The 24,718-nt window shown below is 34.5% G+C and overlaps 3 protein-coding genes and 1 pseudogene across 3 annotated transcripts; all 4 read right to left on the bottom strand.

Moving 5' to 3' along the window:
• Positions 1 to 159: 159 nt before the first annotated feature.
• LOC133859724 (uncharacterized) lies at positions 160 to 4,530 on the bottom strand. Its single transcript, XM_062295241.1, has 4 exons — positions 4,308 to 4,530; positions 3,707 to 4,188; positions 862 to 1,462; positions 160 to 729 (listed from the first exon to the last, which is right to left on the bottom strand). The coding sequence occupies exons 1-4, from the start codon at positions 4,395 to 4,397 to the stop codon at positions 274 to 276; spliced, it is 1,629 nt and encodes a 542-aa protein (XP_062151225.1). The 5' UTR covers positions 4,398 to 4,530; the 3' UTR covers positions 160 to 273.
• Positions 4,531 to 6,603: 2,073 nt separating this feature from the next.
• LOC133859940 (uncharacterized) lies at positions 6,604 to 9,967 on the bottom strand. Its single transcript, XM_062295530.1, has 3 exons — positions 9,298 to 9,967; positions 7,819 to 8,422; positions 6,604 to 7,384 (listed from the first exon to the last, which is right to left on the bottom strand). Exons 1-3 carry the CDS (start codon positions 9,870 to 9,872, stop codon positions 6,920 to 6,922), a joined length of 1,644 nt encoding a protein of 547 aa, XP_062151514.1. The 5' UTR covers positions 9,873 to 9,967; the 3' UTR covers positions 6,604 to 6,919.
• A 4,133-nt stretch (positions 9,968 to 14,100) lies between these two features.
• On the bottom strand, positions 14,101 to 18,373 carry LOC133861534 (uncharacterized; annotated as a pseudogene).
• Positions 18,374 to 20,067: 1,694 nt separating this feature from the next.
• On the bottom strand, positions 20,068 to 23,240 carry LOC133860568 (uncharacterized; the record flags this gene model as incomplete). The annotated part of the gene is made up of 3 exons (XM_062296148.1): positions 20,068 to 20,712; positions 20,959 to 21,559; positions 22,786 to 23,240. Coding segments are annotated over 3 exons (1,515 nt in total), but the record flags the coding sequence as incomplete, so codon positions are not given.
• Positions 23,241 to 24,718: the final 1,478 nt, after the last annotated feature.

Here is a 24,718-nt window from a genome sequence, read left to right as displayed (position 1 = left end):
GATATTCTTGGTCTGATTTTTCTTCTCCCCACTAAAATTCTACTGTGTAAAATTACGGCTCCCCTGTTCTTCTTCTATCTAGAACCTTTTTCTTCCCCACAACAAATTGAGTTTGCATTTTGAAATCCTTAGCAGAGAGTAATCAACATAGACAGACCGGACAGTGAAAAGTTCAAGTCACTCTCCATTAAAGGCCTTAGGAAACTCTAAGTGTTATTCTCAAACATATTGTACCTATTTTTATTGTCAATAAACTTAAAGCTGCATCAGATATTATACGCAGTAGGCATAGAGAGAGGTTCCGGCCGTATAATTCCAGTTAACATATCCAACAGTAACCTTGTAACCATTACCAAGATAAATGCATCCATCGCTCACCGATATGCCACCATACATGGTGGCTCCAGTGTCATTAGACCACAGAACTTTTCCAGTCTTTGCATCCATTGCATACATGGGTCCTCGTCGATACGTGGATCCAGCAAAAACGACACCATTGGCTACCGTAACAGGGCCAGGGGCGGTCGCATCACTAGGATTGGCCGTAGACCAGAGGATATTACCATTGCGAGCTTCCATTGCCACCCATCCACCAGCAATTGTGGTGTTCTCGGATGGTTTAAGAGTGAAGTTTTTGTGCTGACTGTTGGCAATGTTGGTGTAGACCCTCATTTCATCTGTTGCTGCACCCCACATTCCTCCTCCACCTAGGCCTCCTGGTCCAGCTTCCTATATCAAAGTCGTCAGCCAATTTTAGAATGACATGTTTTTAAAAATCACTTTTTAAAATTTCTATTTTTAAATCTCACGTTTTGAAATCTTAAACTCAAACGGACCGTAACGAAAAAGTTGGAAACCGACCTTAGACCATATCAGGCTGCCATTATCACGATCTAAAGCCCATGCAAACCCACTTTTTTGAACAGCCACAACAACATCCCGCTTAGTCCTATTGAGATATATGCTCAACATCATTGGTGCTTCACCAAAATCAGCATCTGGGCTTGGACCAGGTGGGCATCTGGGATCCAAATGCCAGTTGCATGCACCAAACCATACATCATAACCTCCCAGCTGCTTATACCATTTAATTTTTCCGGCATCCAAATCAAGGGCCAGGATTGAATTGGAGTGGTTATCAGGCTCAATACACTCATCCGGTGATGTAGGCACTGTTTGGTTATTCTCCCTCTCCTGGCACTCAAGTATACGAAGAGGAGCAGAGTATAGGTTTCCGGTAGCAATATATACAAGTTTTCTTGCCACATCGATGGAAGGGCTACTTCCCCATATTGCCGCTCCGGCATACTCCCTTGTTTTGCCGAAGTTTTCAGGCAGCATGAAGGTCTGCCATAAGATCACACCGGTTCGGATGTCAAGTTTGGAGAGGCTGCCACGAAATGTGCAGCATAGATCAACACTGAGGCCTTCTTCTAGTGAGGATGTCCCAACATAAAAACCCCTGTTGAATAATAGATATAAGAAAAGAACATAAAACAAAAGAAATTAACATCTCAAAACTTGAAGCAAAGACCTCATATATAATCAAACTCTAAAACCATGTTAGTTTATATTAATCCTACCAACTTAAAGCTTTTAAGAAATGAACCAATCTGGCAATCTGTATATTTATTACATACGTTTAGTGACTAACACAAGTGAGTGTGACATGTAATGATCAACACACTCATTTTCTTAATTATGAATTGGCATATTAGTTAATTTAATTTGTAAGAGTATTTTTAGCAGATGTTCTATCGAAATCCTTCATATTATGTATATTTAGCTAATATGGGACAAAAATTATGTCCAACAGTTTGTCTATTTCATATCTAAAACACATGTTTTACTTTTTAATTAGCTACTTTTAGACGACCATTATAGTTTATATATATATATATATATATATATATATATATTTTTTTTTTTTTCTAATCATTTCTCTCGCCCCTCTCTTTTTTTGCCACCATCATTTCTCTCTCTTCTCTCTCGTGGTTTAAGAAAATAATAACAAAATACTGAAAAATAATATTTGAAGAAAATAGAGAATGACATATAAAATATGTGGGAATTTCTATTAAAAAAATAGTAAATAATGTAAAAAATAGTACTTTTTTATCTGCTAAAATGTATCAATGATGTTGTAAAGGAGACGAGAGACCCGTATAATGCCAGTTTATAAATAAATTAATAGTAAAAAATGTAGTACCCCTAAACATTTAAAATAGATAAATAATTAATATATGAGTTCTTGGGACTCGGAAATCAGCGACCTTTATGCTAGTATATATTGAACTTATATATCGATCTTTAATGGCTTGATATTTGTGGTAAAAACAAAATCTGGAATAGTTGTTAATTAATAAAAACAACATGTAAGACAAGCATTTAATTAACATAAGAATATACAACATCTGCTTAATGTAGATGATTTTTTGTCACTTGTGTTCTAGATAGAGTCGGGCCAGGCTTCGTGTCTCGAAAGGATAAAGATTAATTTAATATGACTTTCTTGGGCAATGCAATAAAATTTAACAACTTGCATAAACTTTATCTTCTCTATAAATGGAGTCAGGCTCAGCTTGGCATATTAAAAGATATCCAGCTACCAATTACGTACAAATTCTTTTTCTTCTGATAATAATGCAGTTTTGGGAAGTTGTTTTTACCAAGCATGTTTATCACTTTCAATGAACACCATTGACCCGGTAGTTAAGGAGAAAGAGGCTTAAAAAACGGATCATGATCTCTAAAAATGTTAAAAAAATTGTAAATTCTTAAATTATGCACTTCAAGTTATTTATACGCATTGAAACACTTAAAAAATGCCACCTATGAGAAATTGGCATGCTATTGAGCCGGCCATAAAAATTTAAGGAATGTTAGAGCTCATTTTAGTGTCTTTATGGGGTCGTTCTATACTGACATGACAATATGTATTTTTTAATAAAAACATAAGAGATAAATTAAGCTGTAGTTTTTCTTTATTAAAAAATATTGTGTCATGTCAGCATAGAATGAGTACTTCAAAAGGACACTAAAATGAGTTCTAGCATTTCTCTAAACAATTTCCTTCTTAAAAGGCTTTATCTTCACTTTTGTAGAAAAGTTTATTCTTCATAAAATCAAAAGACAATTTTTTGCTCAATTTTCTTTTTTAATTACAACATAGAGAACAAGAATCTAATGAAAATATACTCAATTGTCAACGGTAACATGCTACCTTTTTAATAGATATTATTTTTTTAAGTGTTTTTGATACATAAAAACAACCAAAATTACGTAATTTGAGAATCTACAACTTATTTGAAATTATAGAGGATTTTTTTTTTTTTTGACATGTCCACACAATAGGGGGGCGGGAGATTCAAACTAGTGACTTCCGCTTCAAGAGTCGTAGTTCGCAGCCGATTGAGCTACCTTTTGGAATCAAATTATAGAGAATTCTAATCCTTCAAAAACACCTATTTGATTAGACTGTTTCCCTTTTGGTTTTGGGTTACCTTCTTTATTACTTTCTCAAGGACATAATATGAGATTATTTATATGGTCAAAGAAAAGTTTAAAATATGGTTTTTGTGGGACAATTAAACGAGAAATAAGTCTGCTATATATATATATATATATATATCCAAATTAAATCATAATGAATTAAAAAAGAAAACGCATAAACAAATTATCAGGCACTCGTCTAATTATGACTAACCCTTTATAGTATGTTCCAGACATGGTGATGAAACTTCTGGTGTGATTATCTAACCGGGTTGACCAAACAAGCTTCCCCGTTGACCGTTTAACAGCAATAACAACAGCAGGGCCATAGATCCCGATAATGAGAAGTTTACCGGCTACCGTTGGGGTTGATCTTGACACTGTTGAGTTGACGTTGAGTATGAAACCAGTGTTGTTAAAGCCGGTTAATGTTTGCAAGTTCTTCTTCCAAACAAGGGAGCCATCAGACGCTTTAACTGCATATATGTATCCATTCCAGCTTGGAAAATAAAGGGTACCGTCAAAAACAGCTGGTGTTACACTAATATCACCTCCTGCATAAAATTCCCATTTCATGCGTAGATTGGAGACAGTTTCAGGGCTGATCTTGGTCTCCTTGTTGGCATATCTTCTGTTGTACAAATCTCCACCATGGTTTGTCCAGTCTTGTGGAGCCTTATGTTTCTTAACATGCCACTAATTAAGAACCAACAACCATTTTCAGAACCATGTTAGTTGCCATAGAAGAAATTAGTGCGTATGTGCATGAGAGAGAGAGAGAGAGAGAGAGAGAGAGGGAGGGTTGGGAGGCTTACATCAAAACCTGCATTTGCTGCATAGGTGAGTAGACCGAGTATGCACAGAGGAAGGACGCAAAGTTTGCTGTAAAATCCACGAGGTGCCATGGAATTGGAAGCTTAATTAAGTTGCTTCTATAAAATGTAAGCTTTATCCTTACTTACAAGCCTGTTAAATCTGCACATATATACTTAGAACCCAAAACTAGTGATTTGTTGATCACTTTCTGTGTCATACTATGGGAAAAGACTAATCATATTTGTGTTGTACGTTACTCTAAAAAAAATAGTCCAAATAAAATTGAAGTTTCTTAGAATCACTTATAAAGTCCAATCTCACATAATAAATAACTAATTAGAACTTAACACCTATTCGTTCTTTTATAATCCACCTATTTAATGTGAGACAAACATTTTGTGTTGTTAGAGCATCCCTAGTGAGCTTTCTATTTCAAAATTTTCATCAAAATTTGGTGAAATACTAAAAAAATGTCAATTTCAACAATAAACAAAAATTGTGGATTGAAGTTAAGATATATAATGCAGAGAGTATCGAATATGGTTGAGAACAAACCCTCCGCCCAAGAAGATAAAGAATAACTCTAAAAATACTAAAATTTGATTATAATCCAAAGTACTAAATTAAGCTCACAAGTCGGGCTTAAATAGCAGAGGAAAATCTATTTTTATAAAAAATGGCAAAAGTACTCTAATTATCACATAAAATAAAAGTGCTAATCAAAATAAAGATTCTGTCAAAAAGTGTTGCGAAATCTAGAATAAAAACCTTCCAAAATTATTAAACGAAATATATTCTAAAATGCCAAAATAACTTAAAATAGTGATTCAGAGGGAGGAAAAGTGAATTTTGATCCCTAAAAACAACACTGAACAAGCCAAACTCGATGGCTATGATGTGCATGCCAAAAAGAGCATTATGAATATGGGTCTTATGCCCAATTATGATACTTGCAACCAAAGGTATGTTCGATTTACTGTATATTGAATGATATTGCCACGATTATGTATGCCTGATTCTACCGATTCTTATCACTCTTACAAAATCTCCTTTGATTCTTCTATGTCTAGATATTCTAATGTTATTAATATTGAGTATTTGACAACTTAGTGTCTCTGATTGTGCTCTGACAATACACCTAATTTCCACTTCTACATAAAAGAGATTCTTTCTTAAAGGAGAAAACAAAATAAAAAGACAAAATGTCAATTAGTCTTTTGCTGGGAATTAGTGATGGCTTGTCTCTCTTCTTCTCTTATACTGTCAAATAAAGTTAATTTTTGGAACTTTACTCTTCCGTAAAATACATCTTAAAAAAAGAGATTAGCTCAAGGCTTATAAAGCCTATAACCAAATATACCTTAATAATGTAGGACTCTTAACGTATACCGTCAAACGTACTCTTGCAGTCGATCTCTTTATTTTCCTTTGGTGGCACAAAACTGAGGTTCCACACTTTCTCTGTTTCTTCTTTCACATGACACTCTTAGAACCAAAAATAAATAAAGTTGATGTGCGGCACTATTTCTTGCAAAAAAACACAAAGGCCAAAAGCCCCTCTTTTATAAGAGGTAAAAGGTGCGCACGACTATAAATCCCACCATCCAAAACTTGAATCTTTATTATATTGATGTGTGTCAAACTATATTACAATGCTCTCTATTTATAGAGAGGTTAAGGAGAGGTAAACAAAAAAAGTTAGACTAAATACGAAAGAGAATAAATTTACAAAGAAATAGATAAAGCTTTAATATAGAGAATATAATAAGGTAATCAAATCTAAATGAGAAATAAGCTTAATTACTAGGAAAATAAATCAACTTAATATAGAATATATATTCTAACAAAAAAGAATTCCAAGTTGTGGAGTAAAACAAAGCAAGTCGCGCGGTCAACTGTTTTTTTATTTTTTTATTTTTTGAGAATAAAAGGCAATCATCAAGGCTCACACGAACTGATGGGAGAAAAGTCACCCACGTCAACAAACCGGAAGAAGAGGGCAGTGACATTTGGGTAGGGAGGCGGCTGAAAGAGGCCGGGAGAGGTGGTGTTTCACTGTTTCTTCATTGAGTAATGCTATGGACACATACTCCTACTCTTCCACTCACACTTTCACACTTCTTGACGTTGCTTTTAAAATTATTATTGGGTCAAAGTTTAATAATAATTCATTCTAATTAAATCTAATAGTGATTTTAAAATCCACACTAAAGAGTGTTGAAGTGGCCGGAGTATGCGTATAATTACTCTTCTTCATTTAAAAAAAAAATTAAAAAAAAAAAACTCCCTTGGGTGTAATTAATTTGCTATTGAATTCCCTAAGAAAGCTGTACCAAAGTGTAATTACACATAGTTCACATTTCCTTGCTATCCATATCGTCAGAAGTTTGAACCATATATGCAAGGAACTTTACATCATGAGAAATATTTAAAAGAAATAATTAAGGACATGCACAACCTCTAAAAGAAAAGACTAACTAAAAAAGTGCATCCATTATGTGTCATAATATATCCATATTCATAGTCCACATTTTATTTTGAGCCCGGACCGGATTGAAGATAATCGTTTTTATGCCTCAGCTTAGTATAGCATGTTTATATAAATACTCTACTAGTATTCATGAGAGAGGCAAAAGGCAAAGAGTGACGTTCCAGCAGTGAAGGATGGATTAAAAGCACCAAGAATCACGTATCCGTTGCCAACATATACACATCCATCACTCACCGACATGCCACCATACACGGTGGCTCCAGTTTCATAAGACCACAGAATATCTCCAGTTTTGACGTCCATTGCGTAGATGGGTCCTTTTGGGTTTGTGGATCCTGCAAAGAGCAACCCATTAGCCACAGTAACAGGACCAGCGGAGGTGGCATTGCCAGGATTGGCCGTGGACCATAGGATTTTGCCATTGTTAGTATCCATTGCCACCCATCCACCAGCGGTTGTGGTTTTCTCGGAAGGTTTGAGAGTGAAGTTCTTGCGGTTAGAGTTAGCAATGTTTGTGTATAACCTTTTATTATCAGTGGCTGATCCCCAGGTACCCCCTCCCAAAAGGCCACCAGGTCCAGCTTCCTATATCAAAATCTTAGTTAGCAAATTACATAGTAAGGAAAATTGTGTATTAATTGATATCATATGAAGAAATAACGGCAAATCATGATATTCTAAAATAGAGGTCAAGATTTAATCTATCACAAGCTGAATATTAATGTTGTGATCAGTCCATATCACAATCATTACTTTTGCAAAAAAAATAAGAAGTTAAAAAATGGAAACTTCGCTTACCTTTCGAACTATATATCATGCATGCACGTGGTTTTCAATAACCTCCAAAATTTTAAATTTTTTTAATTTGGGGTTCTAATGTTTTAACCCCTTTCAATTACCCGTATCATTAACTTAAACAGCTAACATATAAAATTTTTGTAGTGAGGTGAAGTTTCCTTAAAAAAAAAATATGATGATTTGATATGACACAAATTAAAGGAGCTAGCGGTACAACTTACTGTGGACCAGATGAGGTTGCCATTATTGCGATCCAAAGCCCATGCAAATCCACTTTTTTGAACAGCAGCAACAATATCTATTTTGGTTTTATTCCTCTTTATGCTAAGCATAAGTGGTGCCTCCCCGAAATCTGCATCTGGGTTAGGGCCTGCTGGTGGACAATTAGGGGTCGAAAGATTGTTACATGCAATGAACCAAACATCATAACCTCCTAGTTGGTGAAACCATTTTATCTTGCCAGATTCTAGATCAAGCGCCAGGATTGATTCTGAGTGGGTATCGGGCTCCACACACTCGTCTGGGTGAGTTGGTACCGTTTGATTGTTCTCCTTTTCCTGACATTGGCTTATATTTAGAGGAACTGAGTATAAGTTCCCAGTGGCGATGTAGACATGGTTTCTTGAGACATCAATTGATGGGCTGCTTCCCCAAATAGCAGCCCCAGCATATTCTCCAATCTTGTTGTTGTTATCTGGCAACATAAAGGTCTGCCACAAGATCTTGCCTGAACAGGCATCTAATTTGGAAAAGCTGCCCCGAAAGGTGCAGCATTGTTCGATGCTAAGACCTTCTTCTAGTGAAGATGTACCAACATAGAAACCACTGCAAAAATCAAAGCATCCAATATCACATGGGAGACTTAAATCTGTTGGCAATGATCTATATATATAAAAAAAAAAATCTGTTGGCAATGAAATATTTGAATGTGTGCTCTGAAGTTGACTTTTTGCACCTAATTAAACCAAATCTTTTTGATCGAGTATGATTCAATAGAATTAATGGTGGTGTTTGATAAACTTTTTGACGGATTTTTTTTTTTTTTTTTTTTTTGTATGATGTGATGTAAATTAAGGTAAAATGAATTTTGAATTTTTTGTTAGTATCGTGAGAAAGTTGTTTCCGGAAAAAGGGAAAAAAAAAAAATAATCGGCAAACAGGCCGGTTATACTTTCTGACTTTTTATGGAAAATTTCCTTTTTTATTCATTCCGTGTCTCTGGGTGATCAGTTTCCATACACCGATGATTATGATTGTTTAGTATTATAAACAATCGTAATTAATTAAGGTGGTGATATGAGATTTTTTTCTATTGAATGCGTTCTTGTGTTTTCTTTTCAATCCCTTATAAAATTGTCTGACGTGCGTCTTTCAGAAAATGACAGGCAAATGATGCAAGGTTTTTATATTATTTACGTTGACTAAATGATTAAGATGCTGGTGAACTTAGATATGCATTTTTTTTTTCTCTGGTCGAAAGAATTTATTTTAAACATAACAATTCCTTTTACTTCAAAATTCATATATATGGATAACCCACCACGCACTATCGATCTACTGTGTGTTTAATTTGTATACGAACATATATTTGGTAAAAATATATATAATTAATTTATGGTGATTGGTAACTGCAGGGCAAGAAATAGAATTGTGAGATTGTACGTAGTTCGAGAGGCAGGTAAAAATGAGTGATCACTAACCCTTTGTAATAAGTTCCGGACATGGTGATGACTCCTGAGACATGGCCGTCAAGCTGGGTTGACCAAACAAGCTTTCCAGTTGACCTTTTAACGGCTATAACAACAGCTGGTCCATAGATTCCAATGATGAGCAGGTCCCCAGCAATCGTTGGCGTTGATCTTGATACTGTCCAGTTCACATTTGGTACAAAACCCGTTGCGTTAAGGCCTGTTAATGTCTGCAAGTTCTTCTTCCATACAAGTGATCCATCGGATGTTTTGACGGCGTAGATGTAGCCGTTCCAGCTTGGGAAATAAAGGGTACCATTGAAAATTGCCGGTGTTGCAGTAATGTCTTTGCCTGCGTAGAATTTCCACTTCAGTTGGAGCTTGGAAACAGTTGCAGGGCTGATCTTGGTCTCCTTGTTGGCATATCTTCTGTTATACAAGTCTCCGCCATGATTCAACCAGTTTTGTGTGTGTACGTACGAGAGATTTACATGGGAATCTACAGTAATAGCTGTGCAAGCCAGTAGACGAAAGATACAGAGGATCAGAAAAACAAAAGGACTGCCATATGATCTATGAGATGCCATTCTTCAAGTGGAGTCCCAGTTTGTTCTTAGTGTACGTCCGGATTCGGCCCTTTTTTATAACGTATGAATGGACGACGAGGGGCATTTTTATTCAAAAGCTATTTCAACTTGATTTTGATCGAGTAAAACCTACACCACATGCATATATATATCCCTGCCTAAGACATATATATTAATTACCCTAGCTAGCTAATCCTTAAAAATCAATTAGTACAAGGTCAAATATTGCAAAGCTACGAAATGATCATGGATCCGGCCAATCCCACAAAAGTCGTAACATATATATTATACTCTAGCTAGCTAATTAATGACAGTACTCAACTCAATTGCTTGTCAATAAAGCAATTTTAGTTGTCATTTAAAAGCAATGTATATTCTCTCTTTTCTTTTCTTTTTTCGTTCAAATTTATGATTGACTAATAATTATTAAACCGCTAGATGTATCCACTCATATGCGTAGCTGTCCTTTCAAAATACTATGTACTCATCTATGAGCAGAATATACGAGACCCAAATGTATTCAGATTGAGATTCACAACGAGTAAATATTGTCTAAATTATTAATTATATGAGAGAATATAAATGAGCTAGAATCATATGTTCAAATAATTTTGGGAGAATTTCACTTAAGGGTACCGAACTTTTACCATTTTTGAAAGAAGATACGTAAACTTCAAAACTTCTCAATTTAGGATATTCATTTTTCAGAAAGTTTCAATTAGGGGTTCTCTGTTAGGATTTTCCGTTAAATCCTATTAAAATTCTTAAAATACTCATCGATCATTTTTTAAGGAAAAAAAAATTGCTAGGATTTAGGTGTTGGTTAGAATTTAACGAAATTTACGAAAATATCTATGCTTGAATCTTTGAAATTATATATATATATATATATATATATATATATATATATATATATATATATATATATATATATATATAAATAGTGGTATTTTGAAAATTTTGATAGAATTTTATAAAAAATCCTAACGGATGACCCATAATTGAGACTTTTCAAAAAATAAATACTCTAAATTGAGACGTTTTGAAGTTTAAGTATTTTCTTTAAAAAATAGTAAAAGTTCAGTACCTTGAAGTGAAGTTATCCCAATAATTTTTGAACTGTCTGAGCACTTATTCAAATAGGTGAATCTCATCTATTTGCTCTCTCGATCATTATAACGGTCCAAATATATATATTGCAAGCAATTTATCCTATTCTAGCTTTGTGAGGAGTGCGTATATCGATCTCTTCTCATCAATGGATCAATATATTAAATGAACTGATCAAATAGCAATGGCCAATTAATATTTTCATATATATGAGAAAACCATTAAGACTTGTGAATGACAGTATCAATTATTTTTTACTTTCCATATGGAAGTACAAAATTAATTGAAGTTTTATGGTTGTGTAGAGAGAATGATTTTCTCACACGATTCCATTCTCAATATTTGTACGGTTTGTCCTACACTATCTCATGCTTGATGAAAAGTGGCCAAAAGCCGGCCTAACTTTAGAGAATCAGCTTAAAAAAAAGCGAGCATACATATTTAGAAACCTCACATATATATAATGTAGATTGAATTCCTAGATTTTCGATCTAGTATGAAATTTCATAAGTAGGATCGAGAAAAAGTAAATTTGAACATAAATGGAATCATTTTTTTTCTTCTTCTTGTAACTGCAAATATATTAGCACACAAGTACGTGATGCTCAGAAGTGGGGTTTACATTTATATACAAAGATTATCTTGGCACTTACAATGTACACACAATGGGTGGATTATGTTAAAAAAACTCGTAAAGAGGGGTTCGGCATTGAGTTAGATGGCCACAAGGTTATTGTAGTTAATTTACACCAAGCAAAATTAAGTTTATTCTGGCAGCATATGTAAAACAATAAACAAAAATTGTGGATTGAAGTTAAGATAATGCAGAGATCGAGTATCGAATATGGTTGAGAACAAATTAACCTTATCCGCCCAAGAAGACAAAGAATAATAACTCTAAAAATACTAAAATTTGATTATAATCCAAAGTACTAAATTAAGCTCACAAGTTGGGCTTAAATAGCGGAGGAAAATCATCTTTTATAAAAAAATGAGAAAAGTCTAATTATCACATAAAATAAAAGTGCTAATCAAAATAAAGATTATGTGAAAAATGATGCGAAATCTGGAAATAAAAACCTTCCAAAATTATTGAATGAAATATATTCTAAAATGCCAAATAACTTAAAATAGTGATTTGGAGGGAGGAAAAGTGAATTTTGAGCCCTAAAAACGACAATGGACAATCCAAACTGGATGGCCATGATGTGCGCGCCGAAAAAAGCGTTATAAATATGGGTCTTATGTCCGATTTTAATACTTGCAGCCAAAGTTATGTTTGATTTACTTTATATTGAATGATATTGTCACAATTACACCTGATTCTACCGATTCTTATCTGTACTCTTTTACATGATCTTCTTTGATTCTTCCGTGTCAAGATATTCTAATGTTATTAATATTGAGTATTTGACAACTTAGTGTCATCGATTCTGCTATGACAAGACACCTAATTCTCACTTCTTCATAAAATAGATTCTTTCTTAAAGTAGAGAACAAAATAAAAGACAAAATGACAAATTTCTCTTTTGTTGGGAATAAGTGATGGCTTGTCTCTCTCTTCTTCTCTTACACCGTCGAACTCTTGCACTCTCTCGATCTCTTTCTCTTTGGTGGCACAAAACTGAGGTTTGACACTTTCTCTGTTTCTTTTTTCACATGACACTCTTAGAACCAAAAATAAATAAAATTAATCATGTGCGGCGCTATTTCTTGCAAAAAAACACAAAGGCCAAAAGCCCCTCTTAATTTTATAAGAGATAAAAGGTGGGCGCAACTATAAATCCCACCATCCAAAACTTGAATCTTTATTATATTGATATGCGTCAAACTTAATTACAATGCTCTCTATTTTTTTTTTTTTGTGAGAATAAAAGACGATCACCGAGGTTCACAAGAACTGATGGGTGAAAAGTGAATCACCCACCTCAACAAACTGGAAGAAGAGGGCAGTGACATTTGGATAAGGAGGCGGCTCAAAGAGGCTGGGAGAGGTGGTGTTTCTTCATTTAGTAATGCTATGTATACATACTCCTACTTTTTCACTCACTCTCATACTCCTTGGCATTGTTTTTAAAATTATTATTAATTAGCTCAAAATTTAATAATGATTCATCATAATTAAATTTAATAGTGAAGTGGCCGTAGTATGCGTAGAATTACTTCATTTAAAAAAATTGAAAAAAAAACTCCCTTGGTCAAATATTGCAAAGCTACGAAATGATCATGATCCAATCCCACAAGAGTCGTAACATATATATATATATATATATATATATATATATATATATATATATATATATATATATATATATATATTATACTCTAATGACGGTCAACTCATTTGCTTGTCAATAAAAAGCAATTCAATTTATGATTGACTACTAATAAAACCGCTAGATGTATCCACTCATATGCGTAGCTGTCCTTTCAAAATAGTATGTACTCATCTATCAGGAGAATGAGACCCAAATTTAATTTATTCAGATCGAGATTTACAGTAATTAACTGTCTAAATTACTAATTAATTTGATAAAATATAAATGAAATTTTTCTGTCCAAGTAAATTTGGAGTTGTCCGTCAACCATCTATTCGATTGGTAATTCCCATCTATATATGCTAGCTCTCTCATAACATCGGTCAAAATTGCTATTAACTTATCTTACTCTAGCTTTGATTAATTGTCAGGAGCACGTATATCTCTTCTCATCAATGGATCAATTAAATGAACTGAATAGCAATTGGCCAATTAATATTTTCATATATATGAGAAAACCAGTAATATTTGTGAATGACATGCAATATCAATTTACTTCCCCTAGCTAGCTACCTTTTGTCTGGTATGTTCTTGTCTTTAACATTTTTCTTGGGACAAAGTTTGACGATGGAATTCGGATTCTCTATCTAAGAAAGTCTAATTATACATAGTTCATCTTTGCCCGGCCGCTATCAGTATCGTCTGAATTAATCTTGAACCACACAAGGTTCTTTACATAATGAGAAATTAAAGAAAAATAATTAAGGACATAACAACTTTTCAAAGAAAAGGCTGAAAGACAAAGTACTGCATCCATTAGGTCATAATTAGAAGTCTACATTTTCTTTTTTAGCCCGGACCGGATTGAAGATAATGGTTTTATGCCTCAGCTTCTTATAGTATATATGTTTATACATTGTCTCAACTAGTAGTATTCATGAGAGGCAAAAGGCAAAAAGTGACGTTCCGGCAGTGAAGGATGGATTAAAAGTACTACCAAGACCTAACACGTATCCGTTGCCAACATATATATACACATCCATTGCTCACCGACATGCCGCCATACACGGTGGCTCCAGTCTCATAAGACCATAGAATTTCTCCAGTTTTGGCGCATAAATGGGTCCTTTTGGGTTTGTGGATCCTGCAAAGAGCAAGCCATTAGCCACAGTAACAGGACCTGAGGCGGTGGCATTGCTAGGATTGGCCGTGGACCATAGGATTTTTCCACTGTGAGCATCCATTGCCACCCATCCACCAACGGTTGTGATTTTCTCAGAGGGTTTGAGAGTGAAGTTCTTGCTGTCAGAGTTAACAATGTTGGTATTGACCCTTCTATAATCAGTGGCTGCTCCCCAGGTACCCCCTCCTGCAAGGCCACCAGGTCCAGCTTCCTACATTGAAATTAATCCTAGCTAGTATTAGGAAAATTGTGCACAATTGATATCATATGAAAATAGTAGCAATGATACTCTAAGACAGAGGTCTAGATTTAATCCATCACATGTTAAGTAATGTTGTGAACAGTACTCCATTATCTCAATCATTATTTTTGCAAAAAACAAGAAGTTATAAAAAAGAAAAAAAAGAAAAGAAAAAGTGATGATCATTAAGGATCTGCTCAAGTACTTACTGTGGACCAGATGAGGTTGCCATTATTGCGATCCAAAGCCCATGCAAATCCACTTTTTTGAACATTAGCAACAATATCTATTTTGGTTTTATTCCTCTTTATGCTAAGCATAAGTGGTGCCTCCCCGAAATCTGCATCTGGGTTAGGGCTTGGTGGACAATTAGGGGTCGAAAGATTGTTACATGCAAAGAACCAAACATCATAGCCTCCTAGTTGGTGAAACCATTTTATCTTGCCAGATTCTAGATCAAGCGCCAGGATTGATTCTGAGTGGTTATCAGGCTCCTCACACTCGTCTAGGTGAGTTGGTATACCGTTTGATTGCTCTCCTTTGCCTGACATTGGCTTATATTTAGAGGAACGGAGTATAAGTTCCCAGTGGCGATGTAGACATGGTTTCTTGCGACATCAATGGATGGACTGCTTCCCCAAACAGCAGCCCCAGCGTATTCCCCGGTCTTGTTGTGGTTATCTGGCAACATAAAGGTTTGCCACAAGATTTTTCCTGAACATGCATCTAATTTGGAAAAGCTACCACGGAAGGTGCAACATTGTTCGATACCGAGACCTTCTAACGAAGATGTACCGACATAGAAGCCCCTGCAAAAATCAAATGCAACAAATTATATCACATGGGATGGCGTAAAAATGTTGGCCGACAATGAAATGTTTCTAGTGTTTGCTTTGAAGTTGACTTTCTTTAGGTTGAATATGTTGTTATGTAGCACATATGTTATATATGTTGTCATGTTATTCAAAAATAATTTAAATGACTTACCACATACATGCGAAAACAAAATATATATTGCCTATATATAACCGTGTATTTATTGTTATATGTATAGTTAATACAATTTGCATCATCGATCGATGGCCTCATAATCCTATATATACTTGACCCAATTAAGTAAGCAAATTCTTGGTTCAATATATACCTAACTTCCAAATATAGAAAATTGAGTAAAAAGCTTGAATGCCAAGTTAACCACAAAGTTGATAGCATTCTATCAGCATATATAGTAAAATGATGCTCGGAAATAAGCAATTAATTTCATTTTTTTTTCTTGTTATTTAGTCTTAGAAAGCCATAAACCAAATGGATTTACCAACAAAAAAGGGGAAATAAATAAACTTCTTATCAGTCATTTCTTTGAGTTAAAAAAAATTAGTCGTTTCTTTGAAGTTTGGCAGAGTATCACCACTGAAATGAAGAGAAATCACTCCTCAAAACAAAATTTATTTATTCATCAAATATTACTTTCTTTGTTAGTGTACAAAAGCACACTTAAATAGACTCTTGCCTTTCAGCTAAATCCTAATTCTAATTTTACTGACTTTGAATCAAACCTAATAAAGAAACTGATAACCAAACCCTAATCTTAATTTGACTAATTTTGGACCAAATCCATTTATTGAAATACAAAATTAATAGTCTTGACTTTCAAAATAAATACTAACAATTCAAACCCGATTAATTATTGTCTCGTCCCAATGAGGTGGCGAGCTAGATCTCTCTCTCTGTTTTTTTTTTTTTTTTTTTTGGTCGAAAGAATTTATTTCAAACATAACAATTGTTTATTCCCTTTACTTAAAAATTCGTACGGATAGCCCACAAAGTACTATTCACTTATGTGTTTAATTTTAGGGTTAAATATTTTATTGGTATCTAAGTTTTTAGAGTTTTTAAACTTAATACCTGAGTTTTCATTTGTTTCATAGGTAGTACTTGGATTTAAGAATAAAAACCACTTTGGTACTTCTGTTATATTTTCTATCCAAATATTAACGGTCTGCCACGTGTTAACTACTGAGGTTTACACCTGGCACTATATAAAAAAAATTAAGGTGGCCAGCCACCCCTCTTTTTCTTTTTCTTTTCTTTTCTTTTCTTTTTTCCAATTATTATTTTTATTTTTTTTTAAATTTAAAATTTTACTATTTTTAATTAATTTTTAAAGATTTTTATTTTTTATTTTTTATATAGTGCCACATGTGGTTGACACGTGGCTGACCGTTAATATTTGGACGGAAAATGTAACAGAAGTATCAAAGTGGTTTTTACCCTAAACTCAGGTAGCATATATGAAACAAATGAAAACTCATGTACTAAATTTAAAAAAGCTGAAAACTCAAATATCAATAAGGTATTTAACCCTTAATTTTAATACAAACATATATTTGGTAAAAAAATGTATATAAGTTATGGTTACTACAAGCAAGAATTAGAATTGTGCATGAATGCTCCGTTTGTTTCGGCGTAAAATGATTTTTGGAAAATGATTTCAGCATTTTTCGGTGTTTGGTGAGGGAGAAAATAATAGTCAACCGGAAAACGATTTTTGTTTGACCAAAATTACTTAGTAATTTTTTGAAAATGATTTATGCTTTTAAAAAGCACAAATCATTTTCCGAAGACAGCAGACGTATTCGATCTTATTTTAAATGATGCAATTGATCTTCACATTCAAGTAGTTGACCACAGTCGAAATTTGGCCAGTGCCGGAATCTAGCCACCTTCGCCGGAATCCGGTTAGCCCGGATTTCGGCGACCAAACTGGTAGCATTCCGGCCATCTAACTGGAATTTGACTAGAATGGCAGGATTCCAGCGGGCTGGCTGGATTTGCTAGGACTGCTGAATCCCGACCAGCTGGCCATATCTGGCCAGAACGGCTAGATTCTGACTGTTGGCTGGACGGAATCCTGTCGGTAAGTAACGAAATCTTGTCACCAGTAAATTTTTATATTATTTTATATTAATATTTATATGTTCTGAATAAAAATTGATTTTTATAGGTTAATATGATAGAATGAAAATATAAAAAATATTTGTGATTTTTTGTACGCGCCAAACACCAAAAAATGCTTTCGGCGAAAAATATTTTTCTAAAAAATAATTTTGCTGAAACCATTTTACATCGAAACAATTGGAGCAGAAATTGTGGTTTGAGAGGTAGGTATGCACTACCGTTCTTCAAAATCTCAAGATAAGAATGAGGTAAAAATGAGTGATCACTAACCCTTTGCAATAAGTTCCGGACATGGTGATAACTCCTGCGACATGGCCGTCAAGCTGGGTTGACCAAACAAGCTTTCCAGTTGACCTTTTAACGGCAATAACAACAGCTGGTCCATAGATTTCAATGAAGAGCAGGTCACCAGCAATCGCTGGCGTTGATCTTGATACTGTCCAATTTTCACATTTGGTACAAAACCCGTTGCGTTAAGGCCTGTTAATGTCTGCAAGTTCTTTTTCCATATAAGTGATCCATCGGATGTTTTGACGGCGTAGATGTAGCCGTTCCAGCTTGGGAAATAAAGGCTACCATTGAAAATTGCCGGTGTTGCAGTAATGTCTTTGCCTGCGTAGAATTTCCACTTCAGTTGGAGCTTGGAAACAGTTGCAGGGCTGATCTTGGTCTCCTTGTTGGTATATCTTCTGTTATACAAGTCTCCGCCATGATTCAACCAGTTTTGTGTGTGTAAGTATATATGAGAGATTTACATGGGAATCTGCAGTAATAGCTGTGCAAGCCAGTAGACGAAAGATACAGAGGATCAGAAAAACAAAAGGACTGCCGTATGATCTATGAGATGCCATTCTTCAAGTGGAGTCCCAGTTTGTTCTTAAGTGTACGTCCGGATTCGGCCCTTATTTATAACGTATGAATGGACGACGACGAGGGGCATTTTTAATTTATTTAAAAGTTATTTCAACTTGATTTTGAGTAAAACCTACACCACATGCATATATATCCCTGCCTAAGACATATATATTACCCTAGCTAATCCTTAAAAATGATCAATCAGTACTGCACGGTCAAATATTGCAAAGCTACGAAATCATCATGGATCCGGCAAATCCCACAAAAGTCGTAACATATATATTATATATACTCTAGCTAATGACGGTCAACTCAATTGCTTGTTAATAAAGCAATTTTAGTTGTCATTTAAAAGCAATGTATATTCTTTCTTTTCTTTTTCTTTTTTTTTTTGTTCAAATTTATGATTGACTACTAATTATTAAACCGCTAGATGTATCCACTCATATGCGTAGCTGTCCTTTCAAAATAGTATGTACTCATCTATGAGGAGAATGAGACCCAAGTGTATTCAAATTGAGATTCGCAACGATTAATTGTCTAAATTATTAGTTATATGAGAGAATATAAATGAGATTCATATGTTCAAATAATTTTGGGAGAATTTCACTTAAAGGTACTGAACTTTCATAATTTATGAAAGAAGATATGTGAACTTCAAAACGTCTCAATTTAAGGTATTTATTTTTCAGAAAGTTTCAATTAGAAATCCTCTGTTAAGATTTTTCGTTAAATCTTATTAAAATTCTCAAAATACTAATTATTTTTTAAAGAAAAAAAAAATTGCTTGGAGATTTAGGTGTTGGTTAGAATTTAACGGAATTTGCAAAAATACCCATGTCTGAATCTTTGAATTTATATATATATTTAAAAAAAAAAAAAAAACATAGTGGTATTTTGAGAATTTTGATAGAATTTAATGAAAAATCCTAACGAAGGACTTCTAATTGAGACTTTTCAAAAAATGAATACTTTAAATTGAGACGTTTTGAAGTTTAAGTATCTTTTTTAAAAAAGAGTGAAAGTTCAGTACCTTAAAATGAAGCTATCTTAATAATTTTTAAACTATCTAACCACTTATTCAAACATGTGAATCTCATCTATATGCGCTATCGATCATAATAACAGTCCAAATATATTGCTAGCAATTTATCCTATTCTAGCTTTGTGATTGAGGAGCGCGTATATCGATCTCTTCTCATCAATGGATCAATATATTAAATGAACTGATCGAATAGCAATGGCCAATTAATATTTTCATACATATGAGAAAACCATTAAGATTTGTGAATGACAGTATCAATTATTTTTAACTTTCCATATGGAAGTATAAAATTAATTGAAGTTTTATGGTTGTGTAGAGAGAATGATTTTCTCACACGATTATATTCCATTCTCAATATTTGTACGGTTTGTCCTACACTATTTCATGCTTGATGAAAAGTGGCCAAAAGCAGGCCTGACTTTAGAGAATCAGCTTAAAAAAAAAAGCGAGCATACATTTTTAGAAACCTCACATATATATAATGTAGATTGAATTCCTAGATTTTCTAGTATGAAATTTCATAAGTAGGATCGAGAAAAAGTAACTTTGAAAATAAAGGGAATCATTTTTATTTTATTATAACTGCAAATATATTAGCAAACAAGTACGTGATGCTCAGAAGTGGGGTTTACATATACATAATTCATAGTTTTATTCCTCATGCTTGTTATTGTTTGTTTATATATATATATATATATATATATATATATATATACATACTCAAAGAGTATTCATGAGAGGCAAAAGGCAAAGAGTGACGTTCCAGCAGTGAAGGATGGAGTGAAAACACCAAGACCTAACACGTATCCGTTGCCGACATATACACATCCATCGCTCACCGACATGCCGCCATACACGGTGGCTCCAGTTTCATAAGACCACAGAATTTCTCCAGTTTTGGCGTCCATTGCATAAATAGGTCCTTTTGGGTTTGTGGATCCTGCAAAGAGCAAGCCATTTGCCACAGTAACAGGACCCGCGGCGGTGGCATTGCTAGGATTGGCCGTGGACCATAGGATTTTGCCACCGTGAGCATCCATTGCCACCCATCCACCAACGGTTGTGATTTTCTCAGAGGGTTTGAGAGTGAAGTTCTTGCTGTCAGAGTTAACAATGTTGGTATAGACCCTTCTATTATCAGTGGCTGCTCCCCAGGTACCCCCTCCTACAAGGCCACCGGGTCCAGCTTCCTACATTGAAATCCTAGCTAGTATAAGGAAAATTGTGCACAATTGATATCATATGAAAATAGTAGCAACGATATTCTAAGACAGAGGTCTAGATTTAATCCATCACAAGTTAAGTAATGTTGTGAACAGTACTCAATTATCTCAATCATTATTTTTGCAAAGAAAAGTTATAAAAAAAAAAAAAAAAAGAAAGATCGAATAGAAAGTGATGATCGATCATCATTAAGGATCTGCTCAAGTACTTACTGTGGACCAGATGAGGTTGCCATTATTGCGATCCAAAGCCCATGCAAATCCACTTTTTTGAACAGCAGCAACAATATCTATTTTGGTTTTATTCCTCTTTATGCTAAGCATAAGTGGTGCCTCCCCGAAATCTGCATCTGGATTAGGGCCTGGTGGACAATTAGGGGTCGAAAGATTGTTACATGCAAAGAACCAAACATCATAGCCTCCTAGTTGGTGAAACCATTTTATCTTGCCAGATTCTAGATCAATCGCCAGGATTGATTCTGAGTGGTTATCGGGCTCCACACACTCGTCTGGGTGAGTTGGTACCGTTTGATTGTTCTCCTTTGCCTGACATTGGCTTATATCTAGAGGAACAGAGTATAAGTTCCCAGTGGCGATGTAGACATGGTTTCTTGCGACATCAATGGATGGACTGCTTCCCCAAACAGCAGCCCCAGCATACTCTCCAGTCTTGTTGTGGTTATCTGGCAACATAAAGGTCTGCCACAAGATTTTGCCTGATTGGACATCTAATTTGGAAAAGCTACCACGGAAGGTGCAACATTGTTCGATACTCAGGAGCTCTTCTAGTGAAGATGTACCAACGTAGAAACCCCTAAAAAAATCACATGCAGCAAATATCATATGGGAGACTCAAATATATGTTGTCAATTATGAAATAGATAAATTCCACTTTGAAAAGAGTTACATTAGACTCTAAATTAAACAAGAGTTTTATTGACTAACAATAGTCTGATAGAGTCTCACCACAAAAAAGAAGACGAGTCATTGTACTGAAAACAAAATGTGTTTATTCAACAAATATCTTCACCTATATCTATTGGAGTACAAAAGACACTTAATTAAATAAATTCATTTTATAAACCCTAATCCTAATTTGACTAATTTTACATCAATCAAGCTCATTTAATGAATTACAAAATTAGTACTCTTGACTCTTAAAATTAAATATTAATTAATATATAATTTAAACCCAATCCATTAATTCTTGTTTCGTCCCACGTACATCATTGTTGCTTCTGATCAATGCATGGATGCCATCGATTGAACGCTAGCTATGTCAAACACGAACGTGGTTTTTGCATACTTTGGCTTAATACGGCTTCGTTTTGTTTTCTTCTACCATAAATAAGAAATATTGTAACTGCATGCGAAACATAAACAATTTTGAGTATGATTCAATATTAGAATTATGCTTTTTGACTTTTTACGGAAAATTTATTTTCTTTTTATTCGATCATTCCGTATCTCTGGGTGATCAGTTTCTTTACATGCAGTGGTGATTATGAATATTGTTTAGTATTTTTTTAATAGACTTCCGTAACGTGGTGATCGAGTTTTGTTTCTATTGAGTGCATGCCTGCTTTTTCTTCTAATTAATCCCTGATTGTCTTAAATCTTTCTGAAAATGAGAGGCAAATCATGCAAGGTTTTTATATATTTACGTTGACTAAATGATTGTGATGTTGGTGAGCTTATATATATATATATATATATATATATATATATATATATATATATATATATATATATATATATATATATATATATATATATCTATTCATATATTTTCTTTTTTCTGGTCGAAAGAATTTATTTCAAACATATATAACATCCTATTCTTTCTTCATTTTACTTCAAAAAAATCATACGGATAACGCACCACGTACTATCCACTATTTGTTTAATTTTAATACGAACTGAACAATATTTGGTAAAAGTATATATAGGTTATATATGGTGACTGCTGACAATAGAATTGAGAGGTAAGTATACCCTTATGAGATCAGAATGATCAGGTAAAAATGAATGATGACTAACCCTTTGTAATAAGTTCCGGACATGGTGATAACTCCGGAGACATGGCCGTCAAGCTGGGTTGACCAAACAAGCTCTCCAGTTGACCTTTTGACGGCAATAACAACGGCTGGTCCATAGATTCCAATGATGAGCAGGTCACCGGCTACCGTTGGAGTTGATCTTGATACTGTCCAGTTGACATTTGGTACAATACCCGTTGCGTTGAGGCCTGTTAATTCCTGCAAGTTCTTCTTCCACACAAGTGATCCATCAGATGTTTCGACGGCGTAGATGTAGCCGTTCCAGCTTGGGAAATAAAGGGTACCATTGAAAATTGCCGGTGTTGCAGTAATATCTTTGCCTGCATAGAATTTCCACTTCAGTTGGAGCTTGGAAACAGTTGCAGGGCTGATCTGTGTCTCATTGTCTGCATATCTTCTATTATGCAAGTCTCCGCCATGTTCAACCAGTTTTGTTTACCCTTTGGTCTCCTCCTCTCATGCGACTATATATATAACCAAACGTACACCAAATTAAACTCATGTTAATTACTATGACATCAAAACTTGTGACAGTTATGCATGCATGCATGGATGCGTATGTGTGTGTCAGAGGGAGGGAGAGAGAGAGAGAGAGAGAGAGAGAGAGAGAGAGAGAGAGAGAGAGAGATTTACATGGGAAAGTGCAGTACTAGCCATGAAGGTTAGGAGAGAAAACAGGCAGAGTAGAAAGAAGAAGCGACTGCCATTTGATCTGTGAGATGCCATTGAAGCGGAGTCCCAATCTGTTTTTAGTGTATTGATGTGGGGAGTCGAGAGTCCTTATATATAGAAATGTGCTATATATATATATATTTTTTTTTTTCACTATCTCACTTTCAAAAATTATAGTTTTTCTGTAACGTGTAAGCGAAATATACGGGGGAGTTTGTACTCTCGTAAGCTATTTCAGTGTTCACATTCCTTGCTCGAGACATATTAATTAACTCTTTAAGAATTAATTATTACGAGGTCAAATACCACAAAGATACGAAATGTTGTGATCCAAATCCCACAAAATTCGTGAAGAAAATGTTAAATAAATTAAGCAATATCTTCCAGCTGATGTCTATATATAGGGGATGTTGTACAATTAGGACAAGAGTCATTGACTCATTGGTCATTTAAAGATAAATTATATATATTTATTCAAATTCAAATATTTCAAATTCATTGAATGACTATTGATTCTTATTGAACCCCTAGATGAAAGCATTGGCTATCTCTATGATTAGCCGTCCTTTGAAAAGAGCCTTGCTTAATTGGCACTTGGCAGCACACGTTTTTGTTTTTGTATTTCTTGATTTTCCAACTGAAATCAATCGTCCCATAGCCCAGGAATAAATATGTACATGGCCCAAATCCGTCAACTTATGGGTTCATCCTTCACACTCTCTCCTTGACCCAATTCTACCTTATTAACACCAAACTGGGTTGAAAACTTTGCTCCTAATTAAGTGGGCCTAGCTCCTCTAATTTGGACGAAGATGTGACCTCGCAGATCGATATGCAATTCCATTAATTGTGCGACATTATTAATGTGGTTGTTTTGAGCTTTGGTTTCCATGGTAATTGTGTTCTTAATAGGTTTGGATTGCCCCAGTCAAGGTCTCAGGTGACAGTAGTTACAATCTACTCGTCAAGGCACCAAGACATGTGCTGAATCTTGCAGACAACTAATGTATTTTCTGATCAATAATTCGCTATTGTTGAAAAGCCGGTCGATGAAGATGATTTAATCTCCTATATTATCAGTGGGATAAATCCTACTTTTCATGCCTTTGTTACTTCTTATTCTTTTGATAAATTTCAAATAGAATTGCTCAATTATGAGATGCTCATCAACAATCATAATCAGATATAATCATAATTCTTAAGGAAAAACTTTCTTTGTTATCATAATTCTTACTGTCTTA

Source organism: Alnus glutinosa, chromosome 2 (assembly GCF_958979055.1).
Source record: "Alnus glutinosa chromosome 2, dhAlnGlut1.1, whole genome shotgun sequence".
NCBI classification, from domain to species: domain Eukaryota; kingdom Viridiplantae; phylum Streptophyta; class Magnoliopsida; order Fagales; family Betulaceae; genus Alnus; species Alnus glutinosa.
The sequence above is the reverse complement of the archived record's forward strand: the minus strand, read 5'-3'. Positions and strand labels throughout refer to the sequence as shown.

Excerpts from the sequence above, each read along its gene's own strand:
- LOC133859724 (XM_062295241.1), bottom strand. The coding sequence starts at position 4,397 with ATGGCACCTCGTGGATTTTACAGCAAACTTTGCGTCCTTCCTCTGTGC. Across the intron at positions 4,189-4,307 it reads CAGCAAATGCAGGTTTTGAT|TGGCATGTTAAGAAACATAA; the intron begins GTAAGCCTCCCA and ends GTTCTTAATTAG. Across the intron at positions 1,463-3,706 it reads TCTGGAACATACTATAAAGG|GGGTTTTTATGTTGGGACAT; the intron begins GTTAGTCATAAT and ends ATTATTCAACAG.
- LOC133859940 (XM_062295530.1), bottom strand. The coding sequence starts at position 9,872 with ATGGCATCTCATAGATCATATGGCAGTCCTTTTGTTTTTCTGATCCTC. Across the intron at positions 8,423-9,297 it reads TCCGGAACTTATTACAAAGG|TGGTTTCTATGTTGGTACAT; the intron begins GTTAGTGATCAC and ends TGATTTTTGCAG. Across the intron at positions 7,385-7,818 it reads GCAACCTCATCTGGTCCACA|GAAGCTGGACCTGGTGGCCT; the intron begins GTAAGTTGTACC and ends ATTTTGATATAG.